Source organism: Symphalangus syndactylus, chromosome X (genome assembly GCF_028878055.3).
Source record: "Symphalangus syndactylus isolate Jambi chromosome X, NHGRI_mSymSyn1-v2.1_pri, whole genome shotgun sequence".
Lineage (NCBI taxonomy): Eukaryota > Metazoa > Chordata > Mammalia > Primates > Hylobatidae > Symphalangus > Symphalangus syndactylus.
Window position 1 is genome coordinate 135175807 of NC_072447.2, and position 22877 is coordinate 135198683.

The following is a 22877-nucleotide window of genomic DNA, read 5'->3' on the forward strand; positions in this document are numbered from 1 at the left end:
TAAGCCCAGGGCACTCCCTGGAGCTTACAGCATGAGTAAGAAAGTATCTAGTGCCTCAGGAGCCAATTCCTGGAGGGGCTTTCTGGGGCACGCAGGAGTCTCTGGTTACTTGGCAGACTGCACGGGCCACTCATATTGAAGCAAACATGTAGGGCTAACATTTTGGGGGATAACCTTAGGTTGCTTTAAGGGCAGCCTGAAAATGTCTCTAATTATTGTTGTCAAAAGTGTTGAAGACTGACTTTGGGAGGCTGAGGCAGGTGATCACCTGTGGTCAGGAGTTCGAGACCAGCCTGGCCAACAGCGAAACACTGTCCCTACTAAAAATACAAAAATTAGCCGAGCGTAGTGGCAAGTGACTGTAATCCCAGCTACTTGGGAGGCTGAGGGAGGGAAATCGCTTGAATCCGTGAGGCGGAGGGTCCAGTGAGCCGAGATTGCTCCACTGAACTTCCAGCCTGGACGACAGAGCAAGATTCTGTCTAAAAAAAAAAAAAAGTTGGAGACTGAGTCTTGGAGCTTGTGGGAAGCAGAGTAAGAAAATTTTACTTCCAATAGCTTTAGTGCTCATAAAACTATTCATGATTCATGTAGAAAAAATGGAAGGGACAGGGTAGGAGTTTAGTTACATGAGGGTACACATTAGTTTGTAGGTACAATGAGGGAATGGGACAGAGACAAAGGAAAAGCAGAGGAATTGACTGCAGGGAGATAGGTGGGGGATCACCCGAAATTTTGGAAGGGAGAAGTTTGAAGAACAGAAATTAATGCCTCATTAAGGGGAAATACTTAAGATGTTTTAGGAATCCACTATAAACATTTCTCTGATTTGCCTAAGAATGAAGTAGGAACAGGTCTGAGTAAGCTTCAGGATCTACTGGAGAGGAAACCCAGGCATGGATAGCAAATACCCTTGTTTTTTTTTTTTTTTTTTGAGACGGAGTCTCGCTCTGTCACCCAGGCTGCAGCGAGTGCAGTGGCGCAATCTCGGCTCACTGCAAGCTCCGCCTCCCGGGTTCACGCCATTCTCCTGCCTCAGCCTCTCCGAGTAGCTGGGACTACAGGCGCCCGCCACCAAGCCCGGCTAATTTTTTGTGTTTTTAGTAGAGACGGGGTTTCATCGTGGTCTCGATCTCCTGACCTTGTGATCCGCTCGCCTCGGCCTCCCAAAGTGCTGGGATTACAAGCGTGAGCCACCGCGCCCGGCCGCAAATACCCTTTCTTGATTGTATTCTTGTCCCTAGAGTCTTGGAGGATTTAGTTTTAGACTCAAGGCCCTCTAGTCCATATTCACAGTGTGCCTGTATGGACCATCTCTCTGTAGTATACATTTTCCCTGGAAGTGAGTTTAGAAACAACTATTATAAACAAAAACAGGAAGCAAAACAAACAAGCAAGTAACAATTTAGCACTGCAGATGGGGAAGAGAAAATGCACTGCCCACACTACCTAAATGTTATAAATTTAAAAAGATGAGCAGAAAATGGCAAGATTAGGATTTTCTGAACAGCAAACACCCAACTGCTTTACTCATTCTGTTACTATAACTTCATCAAATATTTATTGAACACTATAAAGTACCACAGATAAGCACTAAGGATGAAGAGGTGACTTAGGCAAAGTCCTTACCTTCAAGGAATTCACAATCTATGGGAGAACGCTCATAAATTATAACACCATACCACGACCATTGAGCTCGGGAGTGGGATGACCTCACCCATTGAGAACAATGCTTTTAAGCACAGGGATATGGCTCTGTGCTGACAAAAGACGAGTTGAAGATCAGCTGCACTTCTGGTTCTCCATTCAAACTGTAAGTGTAGGTAGAAAAGTGGTGCAGCTGAGCTTTGCGATTGATTCAGAATACAGCTGCTAAATCTAACTACAGTTCTTTTGGCACTGCTAACCGGGCTGGATTCTGCCTGGTGGTCAAAGGCTGCCAAATCCTAGATTTCAGACATTGCCTTTCCAAAGAAAAATAGCTATAATGAAAATAGCTTATGACTTACATAAACTTTAGTAATATAACACACACATTACCTTTAAAAAGGACGCTAGTATTTTGTTACATATGGACCATCACACTGACTTAAAATAGTTATTTCTTGCTTTTATCTTGTTTCCATAAGCTTTATAATTTTAATAGTACCCATCTGACTCTACCCAATGATACATTTATTTGAAAACTTCTCCAAGAAACTTTCTCAACATTTTAATCATTTGACCTTACCTTTATGAACTTAAGGCACAACTTTCCTGAGCCTTGGTTTCATCAATTATAAAATGGGAACGATAAACTCCAAAACACCAGCTAGCGGTAAAGTTCAAATGAGATTAATATGTGTACAAGCTGAAGTTTAACCAAAAAATTGTCTCTGCTTTAAATCTAAATGAGAAATCTTACAGCCTGGAAGCTTGACCCCAAGATGCTATAACCTGGAAAAGTGTTAAGACTAGGTGAATCTTTTCCCAGGATAAGAATGGCATGAAGAAGACAATGGGGAGGAAGTAAAGGTAGTCCGGCTGTGACAGAGTCCCTTACTGATATTCAATGCTGATTTGGCTCGTCAGGCTAGTTTCCCTTAGCTCTTATCTTCCTCTGTCCTCTCACAGCTACTCACTTGGTTAAACACGTTGATCTTGCTGGATGAAGGGATACCACTCCTTTAGTGGAAAAAAGGTGGAAGGCCCTGAAATCCTGAGTGCCTTCATTGTAGAAAAAAGTTATGTATTGACTGCAAGGACAGCATCTAAGGCAGCATATATGGAATGTCTGGAGCCCAATTGAAGGCCAATAATTGATGGTAATAAACAAGATATTTTCTATATGATACAGGTATATAAAACTACCCATTCATTTACAAATATTTTTAAAATGCAGTCTGTGTACATTTAGATAGACAGAACTGCCCAACTTCAAAGAAAAGCTTGATAATGATTTTTAAAAATTGAAGTTAAAAAATCTATTCAACAATTTAAAAAAATATTGAATTGGGCAGCAAATTAAAGTGATTGTCAAAATGTTTCACTGGATAAGACAAAATAATTGTGTCATATTTCCTTAATTTAATATTTCAAAATTTAATTGTATTGCTTAATATTGTCTGAAATCTGGGCATGGTGGCTTGCCCCTGTAATCCGAGCACTTTGGGAGGCCAAGGCAGGAGGGTTGTTTAACCCCGGGAGTTTGAGGCCAGCCTGGGCAACATAGTGAGACCCCGCCCCCCCAATCTCTACAAAAAAATGGAAAAATTAGCTGGGCATGGTGGCAAGCCCCTGTAGTCCCAGTTTCTCAAGAGGCTGGGGCAAGAGGATCACTTGATCCTAAGAAGTTCGAGGTTGAAGTGAGCTATGATTGTGCCACTGCACTCCAGCCTGACAGAGCAAGATTGCCTCCAAAAAAATATATTGTCTGAAATATTGTATACATGGACAATTCCCAGTGAACAAATTTGTTGTTTGGCCACTTTCTGCATGTAGATCAAGTTATACACATCATTCATTTTCAGCCATTGTCTATAATCTCTGACTTATTTACAAATTATTCAAATTGATTACATACTATATTTTAGGGCATATCATTCTCAGTTTTCCCCCAAAATATTCCAGAATGCTAACTAAGGAAACAAGCGAATGAATGTTTAACTTTGTTTAAACATGTACTGCAACACACATGATCATTTTGATAAAAAGTAATGATTTTCAGTTTTGAGAAAGATTTATAAGTTAGCAAATCCAGAACATGAAGCAATACACCAAATAATTAAAGAAACCAACCTCAGTAATACAGATGTCTATTTTATTAAAAAAGTTACAAACAGGTGGACTGCAGGGTCGTCTTACAAAATGACAAGAATGAAATCTATTGGAAAAATTTTACTTTTACAAATCTTTATAGGTAATTGTTCAATGTTTGTACTTGTTGAGATTTTACCTTTCACTGATAAAGTTACAGTACATTAGATCCGTGATAATAGGTTACATTATTTTATTTGCAGAGCCCTACTGCAGTGATTTGAACAACTCCTAAATAGATGCCATAGTAAAGACAAGACATATATTGCATTTAATATTAATTTATTATCCTAATAAGCAACATGCAATCTATTGAGGAAGCTAAAATAACTTTTGGTCCCTTTTCTTAAAATGTGCTGGAGAAACCACCTTTAAAATCACTTTCCCCTGATTCCTGCGATCCTAAGTGAATTCAAGTCAAATTTGCTGCTGAGGTCAATGACAATGAACACTGTAATTCTGAGAGAGAGAGAGAGAGAAACAAGAACACAATCTACAGGAAAGAAACGTTATAAAAAAAATCAAAATCTCTAGAAAATTTAAATCATGATGAATTATTGATTCCTTTAGAATTTCACAAAGCCACAAAGCTAATAACAATGATCCATGATCACTTAACCTACTTTTAAATGAGTGTTTGGTTTTAAGTTTGGTATTAAAGTGCAAACTTAAATTAAGTATTCATTTCAAGCAGTTCATAAATAAGGAAAAATGTTTCAATTGCCTCTATCTTTACAATCTCACGGTAAAATTCAAAATTTAAGAACAAGAGTTCACTTTGAGGGAATTTGCTCAGGAATCAAATGCAACACGATTTAAAAAAAGGAAATCAAAGTTTAATCAATTTCTACTCAATAATTAATGGTCATGCTGACCCATAACTCACATGAATGTAGATACCACATTAGTTGAACATCACACACAATATAAATTTAAAATTGCCACACCCTTTCATAAACCATCACTGCATATACTAGAGCTTTCCTTGACAAAGTTATTGAGCTATTATTATAGATCAAAAGTATAGTTTTGGTTTTGTTTTACTTTATTTAGAAGCATGTTCAAATGACTAAAGCTGGGCTCCTAAAATCGAGAACTTTGGTGCAGTAGGTGAGCTGCAGTTACTAACTTCTGCAAATGAAAAGCACACAACTAAAACCAAATAAAAACTCAACAATAAAATACTGCCAAACTTATACAATTTAAAAATCATTGCTAGAAAAAGCCCTCATTGTCACGATGTTAAAACTGAACCAAAATATTACTCTGCATAAGTTTCCTTTCTGATTCTATACCTGCGTTACTGTTAAAATGTTCAAGTATTCAGACAAAATGTGCTGATTAGGTAAACAACATGGAAGGCAATGGCTATTAGAAAGCACATTTGCAAAAATAAAAAATAGCCCAGAGACTTGGCGCTATTCTCCCTCCTGTTACACAGATTTTGTCTCTACTACGAACATGCTTCTTGAGAAATAACTAAAAAGCAATTGTGATAGTGCAAGAAAACTTTAACAAATATTGCTTTAAACTATTATTCAGAAAGACAAATATTAAGAACTAGAAAGTGTGTATGATTTTATTTGAATTCAATTTTACATGTGCAGAAGTCTACTAGATGTCAATTAGAAGCCTGATAGGCAAAGATGAGCTATCTCTGTTTAGGTATACAATTAATTTACCATGGATACAATATCCCTTTTCAAAGGCATTGCTAAATAGGTCATAACTAAATTTAGAACTTCACAGAAAGGAAAATGTTACTGCCGCAATTCAATGCTGTAAATGAGATTAACACATGTGAAAACCTAATGGAATTGAATGCTTAACTCTTCAAATAAATGCTCTACAGTCAATTTCAAATATCAATTGTAACTTTCAGAACATGTTAATTACAAAAAAAAAAAACCACACATCACAAACTGCACTTGAAGAAAAGGGATATTCCATCCATACAGGTAAAATGTGATCTTTAGTTTCTTTTTACAACACTGCCACACGTAAACAAAGTCTCAAAGTATTAACCAATAATTTTAAAGGAGAAAGATTTTACAAATAGGATGAAGCACTGGTACGAGGTAATATACAGAAGTAACCACTTGTTTAAGGCTCAATTTTTTCTCCATTATAACTTTCTTTTAAAAGGCATTGAGTAGGTAATACTGAGTTTGAGTATTTAATAAATACAAGTCGAGAAACTGATTAAAGAAATCAATTAAAATATTAAAAATTAACCCTTGCATATTAGCCATCAATAAGAACTTAGAAAGCTATAAAAGGACTGATTGATAAAGAATAGATTTTAAACGTATGGTAAACGTGCTAAGCATTCCTGTTTAAGGTCGATGGATCTTGAAGGCCAAAGACCTTACGCACTTAAATAGATGTATGGCAACATGCTGTAATAGAGACAGGTTTACCAAGGCTCAGTTCTGCAACCCAGGTTGTAAAGTTCTCCAAAGCAGCATCTGTGCAAATTTCCTCTGAGTTTTATCTGCAATTAAGATAAACATGTCATAAAAATGTAGAAATATATAGTTTAAAAAGAGAACACTGACAACAGAGCTATATACACAGAGAAGTGGTAACAAGAATAACAAACTTCAGTTAAAGTAGAAAGTTAATTTTCCCTCATCCTGATAAGTCATTAAAAAAAATAGAAACACAGAAGTGATGCATTGGATATAATGCACTTTGTGTGTGCATGTGTGTAGCTATTCTAGCTTACTTTTATAATATTATTATGCCTTATACTTGTATTATACTTATGCAATATTAAAAATGTCCTTACTGGTTTAAATGATCTTACAGTATAAAAGTTGTTGCAAATGCTGCTTCTACATTGAACTTGATCTCTTCACATTTTAACTGGAAAGGGTATTGTTATCAAATGCATGTTAATTATGAGTTAATTGGCAGTATGTTAGACTTTTCCTAAATTTAGTTTTTTGAGAGATTAAAATAAGAAAACGTCATTCAGGCCGGGCACAGTGGTTCATGTCTGTAATCCCAGCACTCTGGGAGGCCAAGGTGGGAGGACTACAGAAAGAAAAAAGAAAAGAAAGGAAAAGAAAAAAGAAAAGAAAAGAAAAGAAAGAGGGAGGGAGGGAGGGAGGGAGGAAGGGAGGAAGGGAGGAAGGAAGGAAATTCAATCAAGGTCTAGATACTGAGCACCTACTAGGCGCCTAGGTTAGGTCAGATGCTAGGTGATAGCAGCAGTTCACATTTTCCACTTGGGTCTGCCCTTTTTTGGGGACATCCTCCCAACCACAGGATCTTCTTTTATTACTGGGATTCCTCATTCCCTGCTCTTATAGCTCACAGATTTCTGCCCTTCCAGCTAATACTAGGGAAAAAAAATCTATCGTTCAGACAGATAGAGCGTCCTTCAACTGTGCTGAATCACCAAATAGCTTCTAGGTGAGTAGAGTTATGTTTGTTTTTGAATGCATGAGATAAAAAATGTTATCATAAAGCCAGAAACAAAAGTAGAACAGCAACTATGAAAGAATGCCAAGGGAAACCAGTTTATAATCATTTAAGGGCTCTACCAATGTTTATAAATGCATAATTTTAATTTCACTTGACAGCTACACTTCTATTAGTGTTCAAAGAGCCTGAGATAATGCTTTATTAGCAGCTATATCATAAAAATGATTACTATTAAAGAACATCACTCTGCTCATTATTGAAATTGTGCTACCTAAACACATTAGGAAAAAATAGAACAAAAGTCTGCCTCTGTAGAAATTATTATAGAAACATTCTTCCAATTAAAAGACACTGCATTAAATTGTTAATTAGGACACCAGTTATTTAAGCTTGGGCAAGTCCGGTTTCCTCATCATCGAAAAAGGGATAAAAATACTTTCTTCACAGGGTTGTTGTAAATTTGTTTTCCTTTTCCAACAATGTTATAAATTTCTAGACTACCAGGATTGTAATTTTGATATCCAGACTAAGGAGCTTTATATTTTTTAGCCTAGCTGGAATTTCTATACCTACTTGAATACAACAGTATTTCATTATATATGCAGTATTATGAATAAAAATTATTCATTATGAATACTTTTTAGTAATTTAGACAAGACTTCCTTCAATTAGTTTGAATTAATGAATTTGCTATAAATTTTCATTTCCTTTTTTAAATCAAACAATTATAAAGAGGTTGGGATTTTCAAAAATGATTATTTCTCTTAAATATTGAAGACCTCTTCAAGCATTCTCTAAAATCAAATTGAGAAAGTAGTTATTATTTATTTCTAGCCAAAATAAATATTAATAATCAAATCATTTTACTAACCATAATCTATATTGAATAAAACGCGATATATTAATCACCTCCCACCCTCTAAAAACCCGGGTAACATCTGGTCTATCCACATCCACAGGATGACAATACTCCTGTGAAATCAAGAGATATAGATAAATCCTGAGTTAGGCTCTACAATATTAACATTAGGCATACCTTTAAGCAAACAAAGTATTAATCCTAGCTACTTTTCAAGAGTAATAAATTATAATTATCTGCAGTAATAAATCCTGAAGTAAAATGCTGGCATTAAACAAAAACAACAGTCTCTTTCAGATTAGAATTTCAAGTGTAAATGCTCTTGCTCAACAGTGACAGCAAAATTTTCAATATACTAACACTTTCATTTACGTAAATATAAATTGCTGAAGGTTTAAAGGCAGCTGGTCAAATCAGCACTTTTTAACTTGCAGGATATCACATTCAAGCACGTTGCAAATGTATAACTTGCAGCTTTCAAGATAGAACACAAGTTATCCTCGACCTCACTCTCAAGTTTCCGGCAAGACACTCAACAAATCTTAACTCTGGAAGCTTCTATTCAAACTCTTACTTAATTGTTTGGTTTTACTTTTTAGCTTTTTACTAATGCAATATTATAGGAAAGTACAAAAAAGCACAAAAAACACACACTAATCAAAACCTTTTGCTCAGGAAATTATGAAATAAATAGGGTCTCCCAAGTGGGGTAAATTGGTATACGAGAGTACCAAACACAGAACAAAAGGAACAAAGATGATTATTTATGTCAGCCTGAAGAAAAAAAGGGGATTCTTGATTCAAGACTAGCACATCATTTCACACGGCAGCAGAATGCCTGGTATGTTAACAAAGGCTCCTGAAAGGCTTAGCAGTTTATGAATGTCTTTTTAGCTTAACTGGACTTACCTTATCTAAATACAATGGTATTTACTAGCATTGTCTCTCTCTCTCTCTCTCTCTCTCACAAATATTAGCGTGTAATCATAATCACTTTTAATTTTTTTCTAGTTTTAGGGATATGATATTCTTGGGATTTAACCAAAATACCTTTTTGAAAATGAATTTCCTTTCATATTTAATTAGCATTTTATACACAAGTTAAAAGTTAGTTGTATTAGCAAAACATCAGGCTGGAATTATAATTTAATAAATCATTATTTTAATAATAATGTTAATAAATCATCAAAAGTGCTATTTTAATACATTAAATTATTTTAATAATTTTAATAAAATGTTAAATTATTTTAATAATTTTAATAAAATGTTAAATTATTTTAATAATTTTAATAAAATGTTAAATTATTTTAATAATTTTAATAAAACATTAGATTATTTTAATTTTAATAAACTATTAAAATTATTATTTTAATAATTTTAATAAACTATTAAAATTATTATTTTAATAATAATTTTAATTTCAGAGACAGGATCTTGCTCTGTCATCCAGGCTGGAGTGCAGTAGTGCAATCGTAGCTTACTGCAACCTGGAATTCCTGGGCTCAGGGGATCCTCCTACCCCAGCCTCTTGAACAGCTAGGACTACAGGCACACACCACCATACCCAGCTAAGTTTTTTATTTTTATTTTTTGTAGAATCGGGGGGGTCTCATTACATAGCCCAGGCTGGTCTTGAACTCCTGGCCTCAAGTAATCCTTCCACCTCGGCTTCCCAAAGTGCTGGGATGATAGGTATGAGCCACTGCATCTGGCCTCAGGCTGGAATTCCTCTGATACGGGTTATGTTTTTGTTAAATATCTTTTTTGTTTCTCTATGCTAATGTGCATAACACTCATGAAACTTACTAGGGTTGGAGTGGGAGGACTAGATCTTTAAACTTGTTCACTGTCACCCATTAAACACAGAGAGCAAAAGCGGAACCTATGGCATAGAATCCTTGAATGGAGGTAGAATCACACATGAAGGAAAGCAAGCTCACTAAATGTTTATAGTGAACCCAGGGTAGAAGGGATGGGATTAGCTATATTGCTTATGCACTAGACCTAAAATCTCTGAATGTTTAAATTAATATGATGAGTTCAATTCTGAGATCTCACATATTATAACCAAGTCCAGTGATAATAAACAGCAGTGTGAGCCCAGTGATCCAATTCCAGCTGCTAGCTTTGAATTAGACCAGGTAAGTTAGTACTCCCCTCAACTCTAAATTGCTTTTTCTGAATTTGATATTCCTAAGATTGCCTAATTAAAACTACTTGGGAGTATGTTTTTGATTGGATATGTTTTTCTAACAGCTGACAGGACTTAAGTTTTTCTTACTGATATTATCTTCTGAATTGTAGAATTCTACTGAGAAGTAATCCCACGGGGAGAATCTTTTCTGTAGTATGGCTAGAACACTTCCTTGGTGGCAATTCTCCAACTCTATGATGCAATTTTTGTTAATTCTACTGATGGTTCATTCTAAGCCAGAGAGGTAATGGAGTAAAACTGAATGGCTCATATGTATTTTATTCTGTAATAAAAGCCTAATCTTGAGGTTAAAAGGAAGCAATTAAAGAGGGAACAGATATACAAAGAGTCTTTCTAATCACCAGACACCTCCACATCCAGAGCAGGTCTAACTAGGCACCTGTCCACTCTCAAGTCTCAAACCATGAACCAACCCTATGAATTCAGTGAAGGTCTGGGAGAATTAGGGGTAGTAGAAAGGGCAAGGTGGTTTTGTTTTTCCCTTTTACCCAAGATTCGCTGAGGGCCTTTATGGTACATACCACCCCCAAAGCAAGCTTCTTCCTCCAACTCCTCTGCTCCACTTTGACTCACCATGTGAACTGGATGACAGATGAGCATTTTAAATAAGCCATTTTCCCCATTCAAAGTGATATGCAAATAGAGCAGTGGGAAAAAAAGAAGTATCTAACAAAACTATAACTTCTACAACAGAATTCCACCCCAGCGTTTTACTGATATTATTGATATTTACCTTGTATAGGAAATTTTATGGGATGTGATTTGAGGATTTTTCTCCTCACATTTGCTAAACCCCCAGCATACCATAAAAATTAAAAACTAAAATTAAAAGTTAAAAAAATTAAAAACCATTCTGATTCTATATTTTTTTATTTAAAAAAACCCTGAAAATGTTCATCAATTCCACTGTATTTAGGAATAGTAAGTCTAGCTAGACTAAAATGACGTTCAAATAGGGTTTAGCCTTTCAGTAGCCTTTGTTAGCATCCCAGGCATTCTGCTGCCATGTAAAATGACGTGCTAGTCTTGAACCAAGAATCTCTCTTTTTTTTCAGGCTGAAATATATAATGAACTGGGCTGACATAAATAATGATCTTTGTCCTTTCAGTTTGCTTCCCAGTGTTTGGTACTCTTATGCACCATTTACTCTAGTTGGGAGAACCTGTTCCATAGTACACTGAGAAAAATGGTATAAAATCTTACAGGAGACCTTCAAACCACAGTGAATAACACCCTTTCCCCCATTTTCTTTCTTTATCACTTTCATCAATACTGGACTGACATAAAGGAATCCTTGAAAAATCATCTTTAAAATATTCTATTTGCCAAAAGAATATATCAAACTGTCATATTTAAGAGACACCTTTACTGCACTTCCCCCTTCCTATTAGGGAATCGACAGAATATTTTAGGATATGATTATGCTCCTTCTTGGCATTCTTTCTGTTTGAAAGTCGACACTGACACCCCCCACCCCTACCACCAATCCCCTCAAGTCCTACCCATCTTCAAAGCCTGATTCAAATGCTATTGCTCCCAATATCTCTAACTCAGTGGCGCTTAACCAAGGGCAATTTTTGTCCCCAGGGGGCATTTGGCAATTTCTGGAGATATTCTTGTCGTAATGGGGGATGAGGAAGATGCTACTGTCATCTAATGGGTAAAAGCTAGGGATGCTGTTAAACATCTGACAATGCACAGGACAGCCCCAAACAGCAAAGATCCCAGAATGTTAAGAAACTCTGTTCTAATTGGTCGTGGTCTCTCCTTTCCCTGAACTCCCACAGGACAGTGATTTACTTCTTTTATAGTATTATGAGATTATTAACAAACATCAATCCTTCTCAACAAAAATATACCAAAACAGTGAACTGCCAATAATTTATACCAGCACAGAAGAGCTATGATATAGTGAATGAAACCAGAACAGGGCGACAATGCTGACCCGGGTTTCCATTATACTGCTGCTATACAGCAAAAGAAGTCCCTTCAAAGCACTTGATCATATGCTCCTCAGATCAGTAAATAAATCAGGATGATGGCAGTGTATAAGGAATCTGGTTATGCTTCCAAACTTACACTAAAGTTACTGCCAATGGGAGGGTAAAAGGTGAGGAAACAATCCTGGGAGCCATGCAGATAAACAGGTGTTAGGCACGAGACCAGTGACCCAAATTGAAAGATGTTAAGACATAAATGTGAGGAATTACCAGAAGCAATTCTTAGAGCATTAATAAATTTTCCCTCTCAGTTAAAAACAACCAAATAACAACAATAACAGTGTTTCTGATTTACATCCTATTATTTCTAACTTGGACAAGGTATTCTTCTAAATATTAGTGACAAACATTTCTCAAATCAACTTTACCTGTCAAAGTCTGATATTCAATTTAGATCTGGGTCTGACAGATTTCAAAGCTCCATGACTCAAGCTATAGGATTCAAAATCCACCATCTATTTTCTTTTCTTCTTAGGTAAATGGTGAACAAGGACAACCACAAATTTTACTAGCCTCAGATTAGAGGTTCCCATATATGGGAATCAGTTCAATTTTATTTGATGTCAGAAAAAAAAACCCTGCATATAGTGCACTTTGTTCTAAAAGATCTTGGTCAGGGAGTTCCCCTTAATATTTTTAGAAATTCAGCTTATTGGATATTTTATTTCAAGGCTAACATCTTCATTTATATATTCTGCTTACAAAAACAAACAAAAACCTACACAGAGAACTTGATCCACTACTATAAAAATGATTATAGGTATTAATAATAATTTCCATTTTTTAGTATGTTAATTAACAAAAATTATAAACATAGTTGGCTTGAGATACTAAAAAAAACTATGTACTCATTCCTGTAGGTAACTAAATAGGTTAAAAATAATTTAGATCACAAAAAGTTACCAAATGAAATAAACTCAGAAATGATTCAGAAGAAAAGAGGTTCAAAAATAGCTTTAGAAATTATTCACCTGCCAATTTGGCTGAGACAGCTGGCTCTCTACATGCATGAGACCAATTTTATTCAGTTAACCTCCTATAGCTGTCTACACTAATGATGGAAAGAAAACTGGGAACATTTCATGGGAGTTGGTTAATTTTTTAAAAGATGATAAAACTAACACAAAATGTGTATAGACACTTACGTTATCTGCCCAGTAAGTGTCAGATAGAAAAATAGAGCAAAACAGTAAAGACGCAATCACCACACAGAACTTGTTCAAATGTGAAGCTGGCTTACAATTTAAGGAGAGAGATTACAGCAGCAAGAATATGGGACTTGATCCATAAGCCTCTCCCCTCCTCAAAAGACTATACTGCAAGTGCGATGCTATCAACCAAACATAAGCTGGACTAGGGTCTGAAAAGTGACTTTATAAAATAATAGATGTAGCTAGACGTAAGAAAATAAATGAGTATTCATCATATTCTGGTATGCTAAAGGCTGATGAGTGAAAGCATTTTAAATAAAGCATTGTTGTCATCCTTCATTTTCAAAGATGACACTATCTGACAGGAGACCTTGTCTGAAAAGATAAATTAGGGACTGTTAGTCTTTTCTCCGGGGAGCATACACAAAGCCAAACCCTTGATTAGGAATCATTGCTCCAATCTGAAATGCCTGTTGCCATTTGCAACACTGCCTCCTAGACTCGAGGTCAGCCTTGGCTCAGGAAGATCAATTTCATTCCTGATACTGTCAGGCTAGTATGGCATTTGCTGCGGTTTCTCAGTCATTCACAATGTTGGTTGTTTTACCTTATTATCTAAGTGTTACTGTCTAAGTGAGACTATTTGCTCAATTACAATCTAGACTAAAAGATCATGGCATAAATAATCTTGTTTTAAATGCTTCGTTTTACATAACCTTACTTTTAAAAAAGTATGAGTTTTTAAAAAAACTCATTCATTAAAAAAAACTTGTAAGTTATCATTTAACTCAGTGAAAGGCCTGAAGGTTTGTTACTGTTCCTATTAATCTCATAATTTATTAAACTGAATAATTTTTTTTTATGCATGAAACTGTTCCTTCTAACACATCACAGATAATTCAACCAGATTATCTTCTGGACCGTATATTTATAATGAAGTCAGGGTACATTGTGGCACTATAATTTGTTATTATCAGAGGTCACTTAAGTCCCTCAAGTGTTAGGTACAGATGAATTTGATTAAATAATTGTATTGTTAATCAAGCACTTGGTGATTAGTAAACTGGTGATTTTAATTGCAGCAATTTGCTGGCTCAGGACATAAAAACATAAAAGTACAGAAAATACCACAAAACTTCTGAAATTATTACTGAGTGCTCTCCTGTGCATTTTGGATGCTAAATCAGAAGAACAGGGAAAAAGTGTATTATGGTTTAACTCAACCCAAAGAAATGTTACCAATAAAGCAGAGAAGGAAGAAAAATAACTCACTTAAAATCCTGGTGATGGAAATATAAGCAATTTCTTACCTCTGCTTTGCTTATCTGCATTTAAAAAAATTTTCTTCATTGAATGTTGACTGTTTTGTGTGATGGAAAATGTTATCTTAAAAATAAAGAAATTCAAGGCAGTGCCAGGTATATTAACACTAACCAGCTTTTTGTTATACTTGATCAAAAAACAAAACACTACCTGATTCATACATTTCCATCAAAAACTAACCTGCTCGGTATGGCCATGATTGAGGTTATCTTTTTTACTGGACGACGCAAGTTGTACAACACTGATCTTGCTTCTCTGGCAGGGATGAATAGTTCATTTGCCTGACGATCTCAGCAAAAAGTTCATCCACCATTGATTTACTTTTTGCCGACGTCTCCATGAAAGGACAGCCCCACTCTTGAGCCAGAGCTCTGCCTTCTGAAGACATAACCTCTCTTTCTGGTTCCAGATCCACTTTATTTCCTACTAGGATTAGTGGGACTTTTTCATATCTCTTCACTCTGACAATTTGATCTCTCATTGGCTTGATATCCTATTCAAGCAATCACAAAGAGAAAGAAAAACATTATGCTGTTTGTATAACCATAACAGAAATATTACAGTATTACAAAAAGTCATACCTCAGTGAGTATACAAAGCTGAATCCAAAATGAAATCACATCTAAACAGAGAAAACGTCATCATTTTGTCCACTGAAGTAAGAACTAGATAATTTCCAGAGACCCTACCTGCTGGGTTTGTCAAGAATATAAAACATGGGTTGCACATTAACCTTGACTCATATAATCACTTTTACCCACCCCCAGTCTATATTGATTAAAAAAGCAAGTTTCCAAATGATTAATCCATTCGTACATAAGGATGTTTGGCCATCTCCCTAAACCTGCCTGCTTGTCATCACTCCTTGTAACACCTGTTATCCTAGCACAGGATTGCAGCATCTATGCATTCCTAGCCATGTAGCAAGAGGGCTTGAGTGAAAGTGTTTTAAGTGGGAACAAAAACCACTTTGTAATGCCTAGAATAAAAGAGTTACAACCAGATGGATACACTTAAATGTTTTATTTTAAATTGAATGGTATGCATTTATTCCAGTAAAATCAAACACCTTAAAATACACTTAAATTCACTAGAAACTACTGTAACAGTGAGCAACTCCTGGGAAGGACAGTGCAAGGGGAGTCTGGGTGGGAATAAATCATTTTTTTTTTTTGCCTGTGTTTGTTTTTACTACTTGTTTCCCCATGCATATTACTTTTTCCAAGTAGTTACAACGAATTACAAAAGATAAGAGCGTTAGCAATTCTCTAGTAGCATCAATTTTGGGAGGTGGGGGCAAGTATTGATTTAATACAATATTATAGATTTAATTATAAAAATCACCAATTTTGGTAATATTTCATAATTTTAAAAGTTTGCCTTAAATAGAAAATGTATGCTTAATTGGAAGTCATAGTAAGTACAGAATATTCACATGTGGGCCTACGGAAAAGCAAGGGACTGTGAAAATCTATAAAAATATAGTTATTTGATATCTGTATCAATTTGGTTTGATCATGTATCAACTCAGATTTCTAGGTTACGCTTATTTCCCATTGTCTTTATGGAAACATAAGTTCAGCTGAAAATCCAAACTTAGGGCATTTGGGCTCAAAAGAGTTTACATCTCCACTGAAATAATGGCACAGTTTTTCACTCCCAATTCATGTCTATAACAGAAATGGATATAACAGAAATCTTATGAAACACCCTTCAAAAGACTCTCAGCCTCCAGAGAGTAAGCTGATAGAATAACAAATCTCCTGAGGATCCTTTAGGGAAAAAATGCCTGTCAAACAGCACCTTCAGTACTTTGGTACTTTCTGGAGGAAAATGTTTTTATGATACTATTGTTTGGGAATTTATGCCTACATAAAATGAATTTAGTTTGGTCTCAATAGCTTTGATTTATTTCCCCAGAATTTATCATCTTAAAAAAAAAAAAATCCCGGAAGTTGTTCTATCAGGTTACTGGGAAAGTTCACTATAGTACTTTAATTTAAAATACTAAAGAAAGTGGAATTAGCACATTGTATTGGCTAAAGCACTTAAGGTCTCTTAAGTAAGCTACATTAAGTGCATACCTTTAAATGCAGAAAAAATATATCCATTTCCTAAATCAATGGAGGTCAATATAATGGGTCAATATGAGGTTATTCATTTTCAAGGAATAAATAGAAACACACATTGCATCTCCTAAAATAAAGTTAAACCTTCAGTCTGTTTCCCAGTGAAGGACAGGACAGATTTTCTAAGAGATTGGACCACATCCAGTTTGGCCACCCAGCCGGAGTAAGAAATCTGCACTTGTTCAGTGTTCCCAGACCCACGTATTTTCTGTAAATACAGGCAATGTTACCAGAAACAATTTGGTTCAACTGCAGAAAAAGTCATTCCTGATTTTTGTTGGTTATTAATTCTAGGTACTAGTCTTTTCTATTAGTAACTTTCCTTCCTACTACACGCCCCAAGTAATTAAGTAAAATGCCTAGAAGGCAGGTCTTGAGTTCTTCGTCTTGCAACACTAAGATTTATGAATCTAGTTGAGAAACTTGAGAGAGAAGGGGAGGGCGGCGGGAGGGGGTGTTGGGGGGTGGGAGGGGAAGGTGTGGGTGGGACAGACATAGACGACTTATCTGTGCAACAGATAATCGGCTCCAAATAATTTTTTCAAAGTGCTCTATTTACCCGATATTATTTGTTAGATGTTTTGTTGTGTAAGTTAATCAATACTTGTTGAATTGAGCAAGCAACTTTAGAAGGATATATTCCAGGCGAAATATACACAGACTGACGTTTCTTTTTCACTTTTCTTTCACTTAAAAATAGCTTTAAAATATTTGTTGACGCTTGTTACTTTACTACGCTCTATAGAAACAACCCGATAGTCTTCCATGGCAGGAGTAACCTCAAAAATGCGTCATGTCTAACTTTTAAAAGCAAAGCACAGTCATTAATGCACGGTTCAAGCAACCCAGAAGTCGATGTCGGATTACCACACCCCCTTAGATTTGGTTTGGTTACCTGAAAAGACTGTTGATTAACCAGGCTATAAACCAGGATGAAACCTTGGCCGTTTTTGATGTAGAGATCTCTCATGGAGGCAAACTGCTCAGTTCCTGCGGTGTCCAGAATTTCCAGCACGGAGGGGGAAGAGTCCACTTCGATCTCTTTGCGGTAGAAATCTTCAATGGTGGGGTCATATTTCTCAATGAAAGTCCCAGTGACAAACTGCACAGTAAGGGCAGATTTGCCAACCCCTCCACTCCCTAACACCACTACCTTGTATTCCCTCATGAGTCTCACCTTCACCAACTCCTACCAGAGTGGGGGAAAGATCACCCCGCTAGCTGCGGCGCGGCTAGACGAGGCGGAAGGTGGGCGGAAATCTGCGAACTGGGGAGGAGAGTGCAGACGAACAGAGGGCCCAACCGGGGAAGAAGAGGAAGTTACAGGAGGGGGAGGGGAAAGAGCGTAGAGTCGGGGAGGGTGGGGAAGGGATGGTAATGCCCTTCCTGTAGGAACTGCAGCCCGAGCAGGGGGCGTGGGGAGGAGGGCGAGCCTGGGAAAAGCCCCGCGAGGGTGGCGAAGAGGCGCGTGCCCCCGGGAGGGAAAGGGTGGGGGCCGCGGCGAGGGGACCCCGCGGCGAGGCGGACGTCGGAGGAGCCCGCAGCCCGGGGCTGCCCGGCACCCCTCCCCCGCCCTTCACACAAAGGGGCCCAGGGACCCCGCTTCCTGCTCGCGCAGCCCAGCCGGCTCAGGCCTGAGGGCTCCGTTCCAGTTACCGCTGCCCGGGCGGGTTTCTGGGCCCCGGCTCCCGCGGGGGTCGTCCAGCCTGTGAAGGGGAGAAGGACGCACATTACCCGGCTGACCCCCGCCCCGAACCTGCGGCGCCGGCCGCCGCCTCCCCCGGCTCCCACCCGAATCAAGCTACCGCCGCTTACCCCGCCGTCAGCACCCGCCCGGCCGCCGGGGAGGCTCTGTCACGCCAAGGCCATGGCCACCCGCTGGCTCCTCTGTCTCTCTGCTGCCCCAGCGCTGCTGCTCGCGGCGGGGAAAGGGGCGGGGGCCGTCCGGCGGCGGCCGCAGGGACTCCAGGAGAACCCACCTCTTTTTTTTTCTCACCCACCCCCCACCCCCCCGCCCCAGCACACACCCGGAAGGGTTTCCCTGACACACTGGCTGAGGTGCCCCAGTTCCCCGAGACTGGACGGGATCACTTCCGGTGGGGAAAGTCCCACCTCTTCGGGGCTAGCCGGGTGGCGCTGGAGCCGCGCCCTGCTGAGCGAGCGAGCCGGCCGGGAACGGTTTCGGTTCGGGACTCCGGCCTCGGGAACGGGCCTCTGGAAACCTGCGGCGTCAGTCCTTACCCGCCCGCGGCTGCCGCGGACCGTCCCACCCCCAAACCCGTAGAAGCCCCTCCGACCCGCAACCTCCAGCCGCCCGGCCCCAGGACTTGAGCCGCTCCCTGGCCGGTGCGGAACCTGCGGACTAATAATCTAGCGACCGGGAGAACGCCAAACATCCCTGGACTAGAAGTTGCAGGGGAAATCAAACAGCCCAGAAAGTTTATTCTCCTTGCTGGTATTTCTTCCACTTGCTATTTTGCTGAGAGATGCATGCAAACTACCCTTAGACTTCAGATGCAGTGCGTTTTACTTAGCCGTGCCTGACAAACACACACGGTACTTTTACCGTCTGGTAGATCCGCCTTGACTTTACTAGCGAATACTAAAGTCACTTTAAAAAAAAATCACAAGGCTCGAAAACAGCAGCATTAGAAGTAGACTTTGTGGTACTCTGCTCAGCTATGTTCTCATTTGATTCCAACCACTACACGGCAGAAAAGGTAACCAATATTCAGGAAAGATTTGATTGGAAACGGTTTAGGCCTAAAGACTAATTTATTTTAATCGTTGATTATCTTTATGTATAACAATTTGCTTGGCTGGCTCTTACATGCTGAAGTTTTGTTTTAAAGGTCGTTCTATGTAGTCTTTGAAATTCAAAAGCAAGTAGTAACTCTGGTGTTAGATTCTAAGTTTCTATTTTTAGATAAAATTGTTACTTCCGACTATCTTTCCCTTTGCTAGCTTTCTATTTGTAAACTTTGTGTCGGATCCACAGAGCCCTAGGGCCAGGAGTCTAGGCTGTATTTTAGGTGTGTCACTTTCTTTTCAATTCAAGCATGTACCCAGAAACCTGCGAGACTCAGTGGCCAGCCTAGCAAAAATGACTCCAAATTCCCTTACTTGCAAGCCCTAAATGGCCAAACTCTATAAAGAGATTTATTACTCAGCCTAAATTGTTGGACATTAGAACACAGGCGAATCATAGTAGTGTGAGGTCCCACTGTCCCTCCCTGAGTATTCCCCAATGTCACTTACAGTCTTCAAAGGAGAGTTTAGTTCAATTTCTCCTTGACCTCAGGCGGGTGCTATCTCTCCAGCGAAGTCCCCAGCTCTGGCTCCAGCTGGCGTGGGCCCTGTCTCGTATCAGAGGCACTGCCCTCTGCTGGAAGAGGTTTGGTCTGTGAGTTATGAGTTTCCCCACAGGTCACTGCTCCTTTCACACGTGCTGTTGCCTGATTTGGAGCTCTGCTGCTCATCTCCCTGTCTAGCTGTCTCCAGACTGTCTGGTGGGATTCACAGCCCTCCACCAGCCGTGCTTGTAACTGAGTCTGGAAATTCCTCTTCTGATCCAGCCAGTGTTGAGCAATCGTGGCAAGTCTTTGCTCTATTACTAAACTGTCAAAACAAGGAGTTCTTTTTCAGGTCATCCCACCTGTTGGCAATCCTAATATCTCTGAATGTGTTGGTCATGCTTAGGAGAGAGTTCTTTGTTTCTCCACGCAGTGAAACATACTCCTCCCCTCAGTACAGCGTCCTTTGGGGTCACTCTCGTCAACTACAGTGGACAAATATCACACTCAGTCTAAAGATCCTTGTAAACTTTCTTAGGAAGGGTATTCATTACGGCATTGATTAGGAAATCAAACAATTGGAAGAAGCTTAAATGTCCTTCAGTAGGTGATTTTTAAAAGTTTCATAGCTCTCTATATCTGTTATCTATCATCTATGTATCTATCTACCAACCTACCTACCTATCTATATTCGCAGAATAGGATATTATGCAGCTACTTTAAAAGAGAAAAGTAGATTTTTAAGTGTTTATATAAAAAGATGGCCAAGACATATTGTAGGGCTGAAAAAGCAAGATACTGAACAAATGTCTAGTTGCTACTGTTTATGTAAAACGCGGGTGTGTAATAGTTACATAGCCATTCAAATCTGAAACAAAGTAATTATGGGTGAGGACTATTATGAAATGGCTTTTATTTCTCCATATTTTAATTTGTAAACAATAATCAGGGGAAAAAGGAAGTAAATATAACTTTATAATATTTTTAAAGGAGGAACAAAGGAAAGTTGTTGATCTTGGTTTTGTAAAAAAAAAAAAAAATAATCCTGACTGTCTAGGGGTCAGTGGACAGGTCTGCCCAATTTAAACAAATTCCCTACCCTTGCCTGCCCTCCCCAAACATCTCTATACTTAGAAAAGTATTTTCACATACATTATCTCATTAGACTCCAGTTGTTTGCCAGTGTACTCTCATTAAGCAATGAGAGTATAAAGAGCAAGTAGAAGAGTGTGGCCTGGCAGTTGAGAGCTAACGCTCTGAAATGAGACAGAGGTACATTAAAATTGCAGCTCCGCCACATTCTAGCTCTGTGTCCCCAAGCAAGTGATTTCACTTGTCTGAGCCTCTAACTCCTCACTTGTAAAAAGGAGATAAGAAGTTAATGTGAAAATGTAATGAGGTATTACAGGTAAAGTGCTTAGCACAGTCCCTTGCACATTATAAAGCCTCAATAAATGCTATTTGGTTTTTATTTAAAAGATTTAATGAAGTGTTAATTTTTTAAAAATAGCAAACATGGGAACAAAATTTTAAAAGCTCTAATATCTGCAAATGGCACAAAAATAATAATTCAGTTACTCTTCACAAATATATTTGTTGTTAAAAGCTTCTTACGTTTTTTGGGAGGGAACATTATTCATATGTCAGTGTATCTATCAATCTACCTTCTATATATATTTTTTAAAAATTACTGTACTACAAAAGTAACCAACTATACACACTATTTTTTACCTTGCTTTTTAAACTTTAATTAATTAATTTTTTTAAGACAGTGTCTCCCTCTGTTACCCAAGCTGGAGGGCAGTAGCATGATCATAGCTCACTGCAGCCTCAACCTCCTGGACTCAAGGGATCCTCCCACCTCAGCCTCCCGAGTAGCTAGGACTACAGGTGCATGCCACCACACACAGCTAATTTAATTTAATTTAATTTTTTTGGTAGAGATGGAGTCTTACTATGTTGCCCATGGTGGTCTTCAACTCCTGAGCTCAAGGGATCCTCCCGACTTGGCCTCCCAAAGTGCTGGGATTAAAGGCATGAGCCACCATGTCTGGCCTTCTTAATTTTTATTTCATGGCTGTATCATAAGCTAATTAGCCAGCTCCCCTTTGAAGGACACTGATTGCTTCTAGGTTTTTGCACTAAACGCCTTGGACATATATCATTGTCAGTTAATGTTTAGGGTGAATTTCTAGTAATTTAATAATTGAAACAAAAGGCACTTGCACTTAAAATTCTTCTGGTAAGTATTGCCAAATTGTCCTTCAGAAAGGTCACACCAATTCACATTCCCACCAATGCAGTATGACCATATCACTTTATAACTTCACAGTAGGTATTACTAATTTTAGCATTTTATAGTGATTGTTACTTGCTTTAGGGTATTTTCAGGACTAACAAATGCAGGGCAGTGTTTTAGAAGGAATTTGGGCTTCAGAGCCAGACAGTCCTAACACTGCCCTTTTGCAAGCTACACCTCCATTCCTTCATTTGTAAAGTTGGGCATAATAGCAGTATCTAACTCGTAGAAGAATAAATGAGAAATCCATTCAAAGCATTTAGCCTTCCAAATACTAATTGCTCAATAAATAGAAACTGCTCAAGTAATAATTTTCCACTCCAAAGGCTTGAATATGGGAAGAGGGGAATGGGAGGACTTCTCTAGAGATCATGCCCTTG

General features: G+C 38.2%; 1 protein-coding gene across 7 annotated transcripts in view; it reads right to left on the reverse strand.

Moving 5' to 3' along the window:
• Positions 1 to 3778: 3778 nt before the first annotated feature.
• Positions 3779 to 22877, reverse strand: part of RAP2C (RAP2C, member of RAS oncogene family) — a 49274-nt gene continuing 30175 nt past the window's right edge. For 2 of the 7 annotated variants that reach the window (XM_055267020.2, XM_063635353.1), the window contains exons 3-6: positions 20164 to 20290; positions 17801 to 18611; positions 14957 to 15269; positions 3779 to 6289 (exon numbers count right to left, since the gene is read on the reverse strand). In XM_055267020.2, the coding sequence (XP_055122995.1) occupies positions 14991 to 15269; positions 17801 to 18073 (552 nt within the window). In that variant the 5' untranslated portion in view covers positions 18074 to 18611; positions 20164 to 20290 and the 3' untranslated portion in view covers positions 3779 to 6289; positions 14957 to 14990. Of the gene's footprint in view, positions 6290 to 14956; positions 15270 to 17800; positions 18612 to 18720; positions 18985 to 20163; positions 20293 to 22877 lie in introns of those variants that run through there. The other 5 variants (XM_063635355.1, XM_055267022.2, XM_055267021.2 and 2 more) reach the window with 5 other exon arrangements.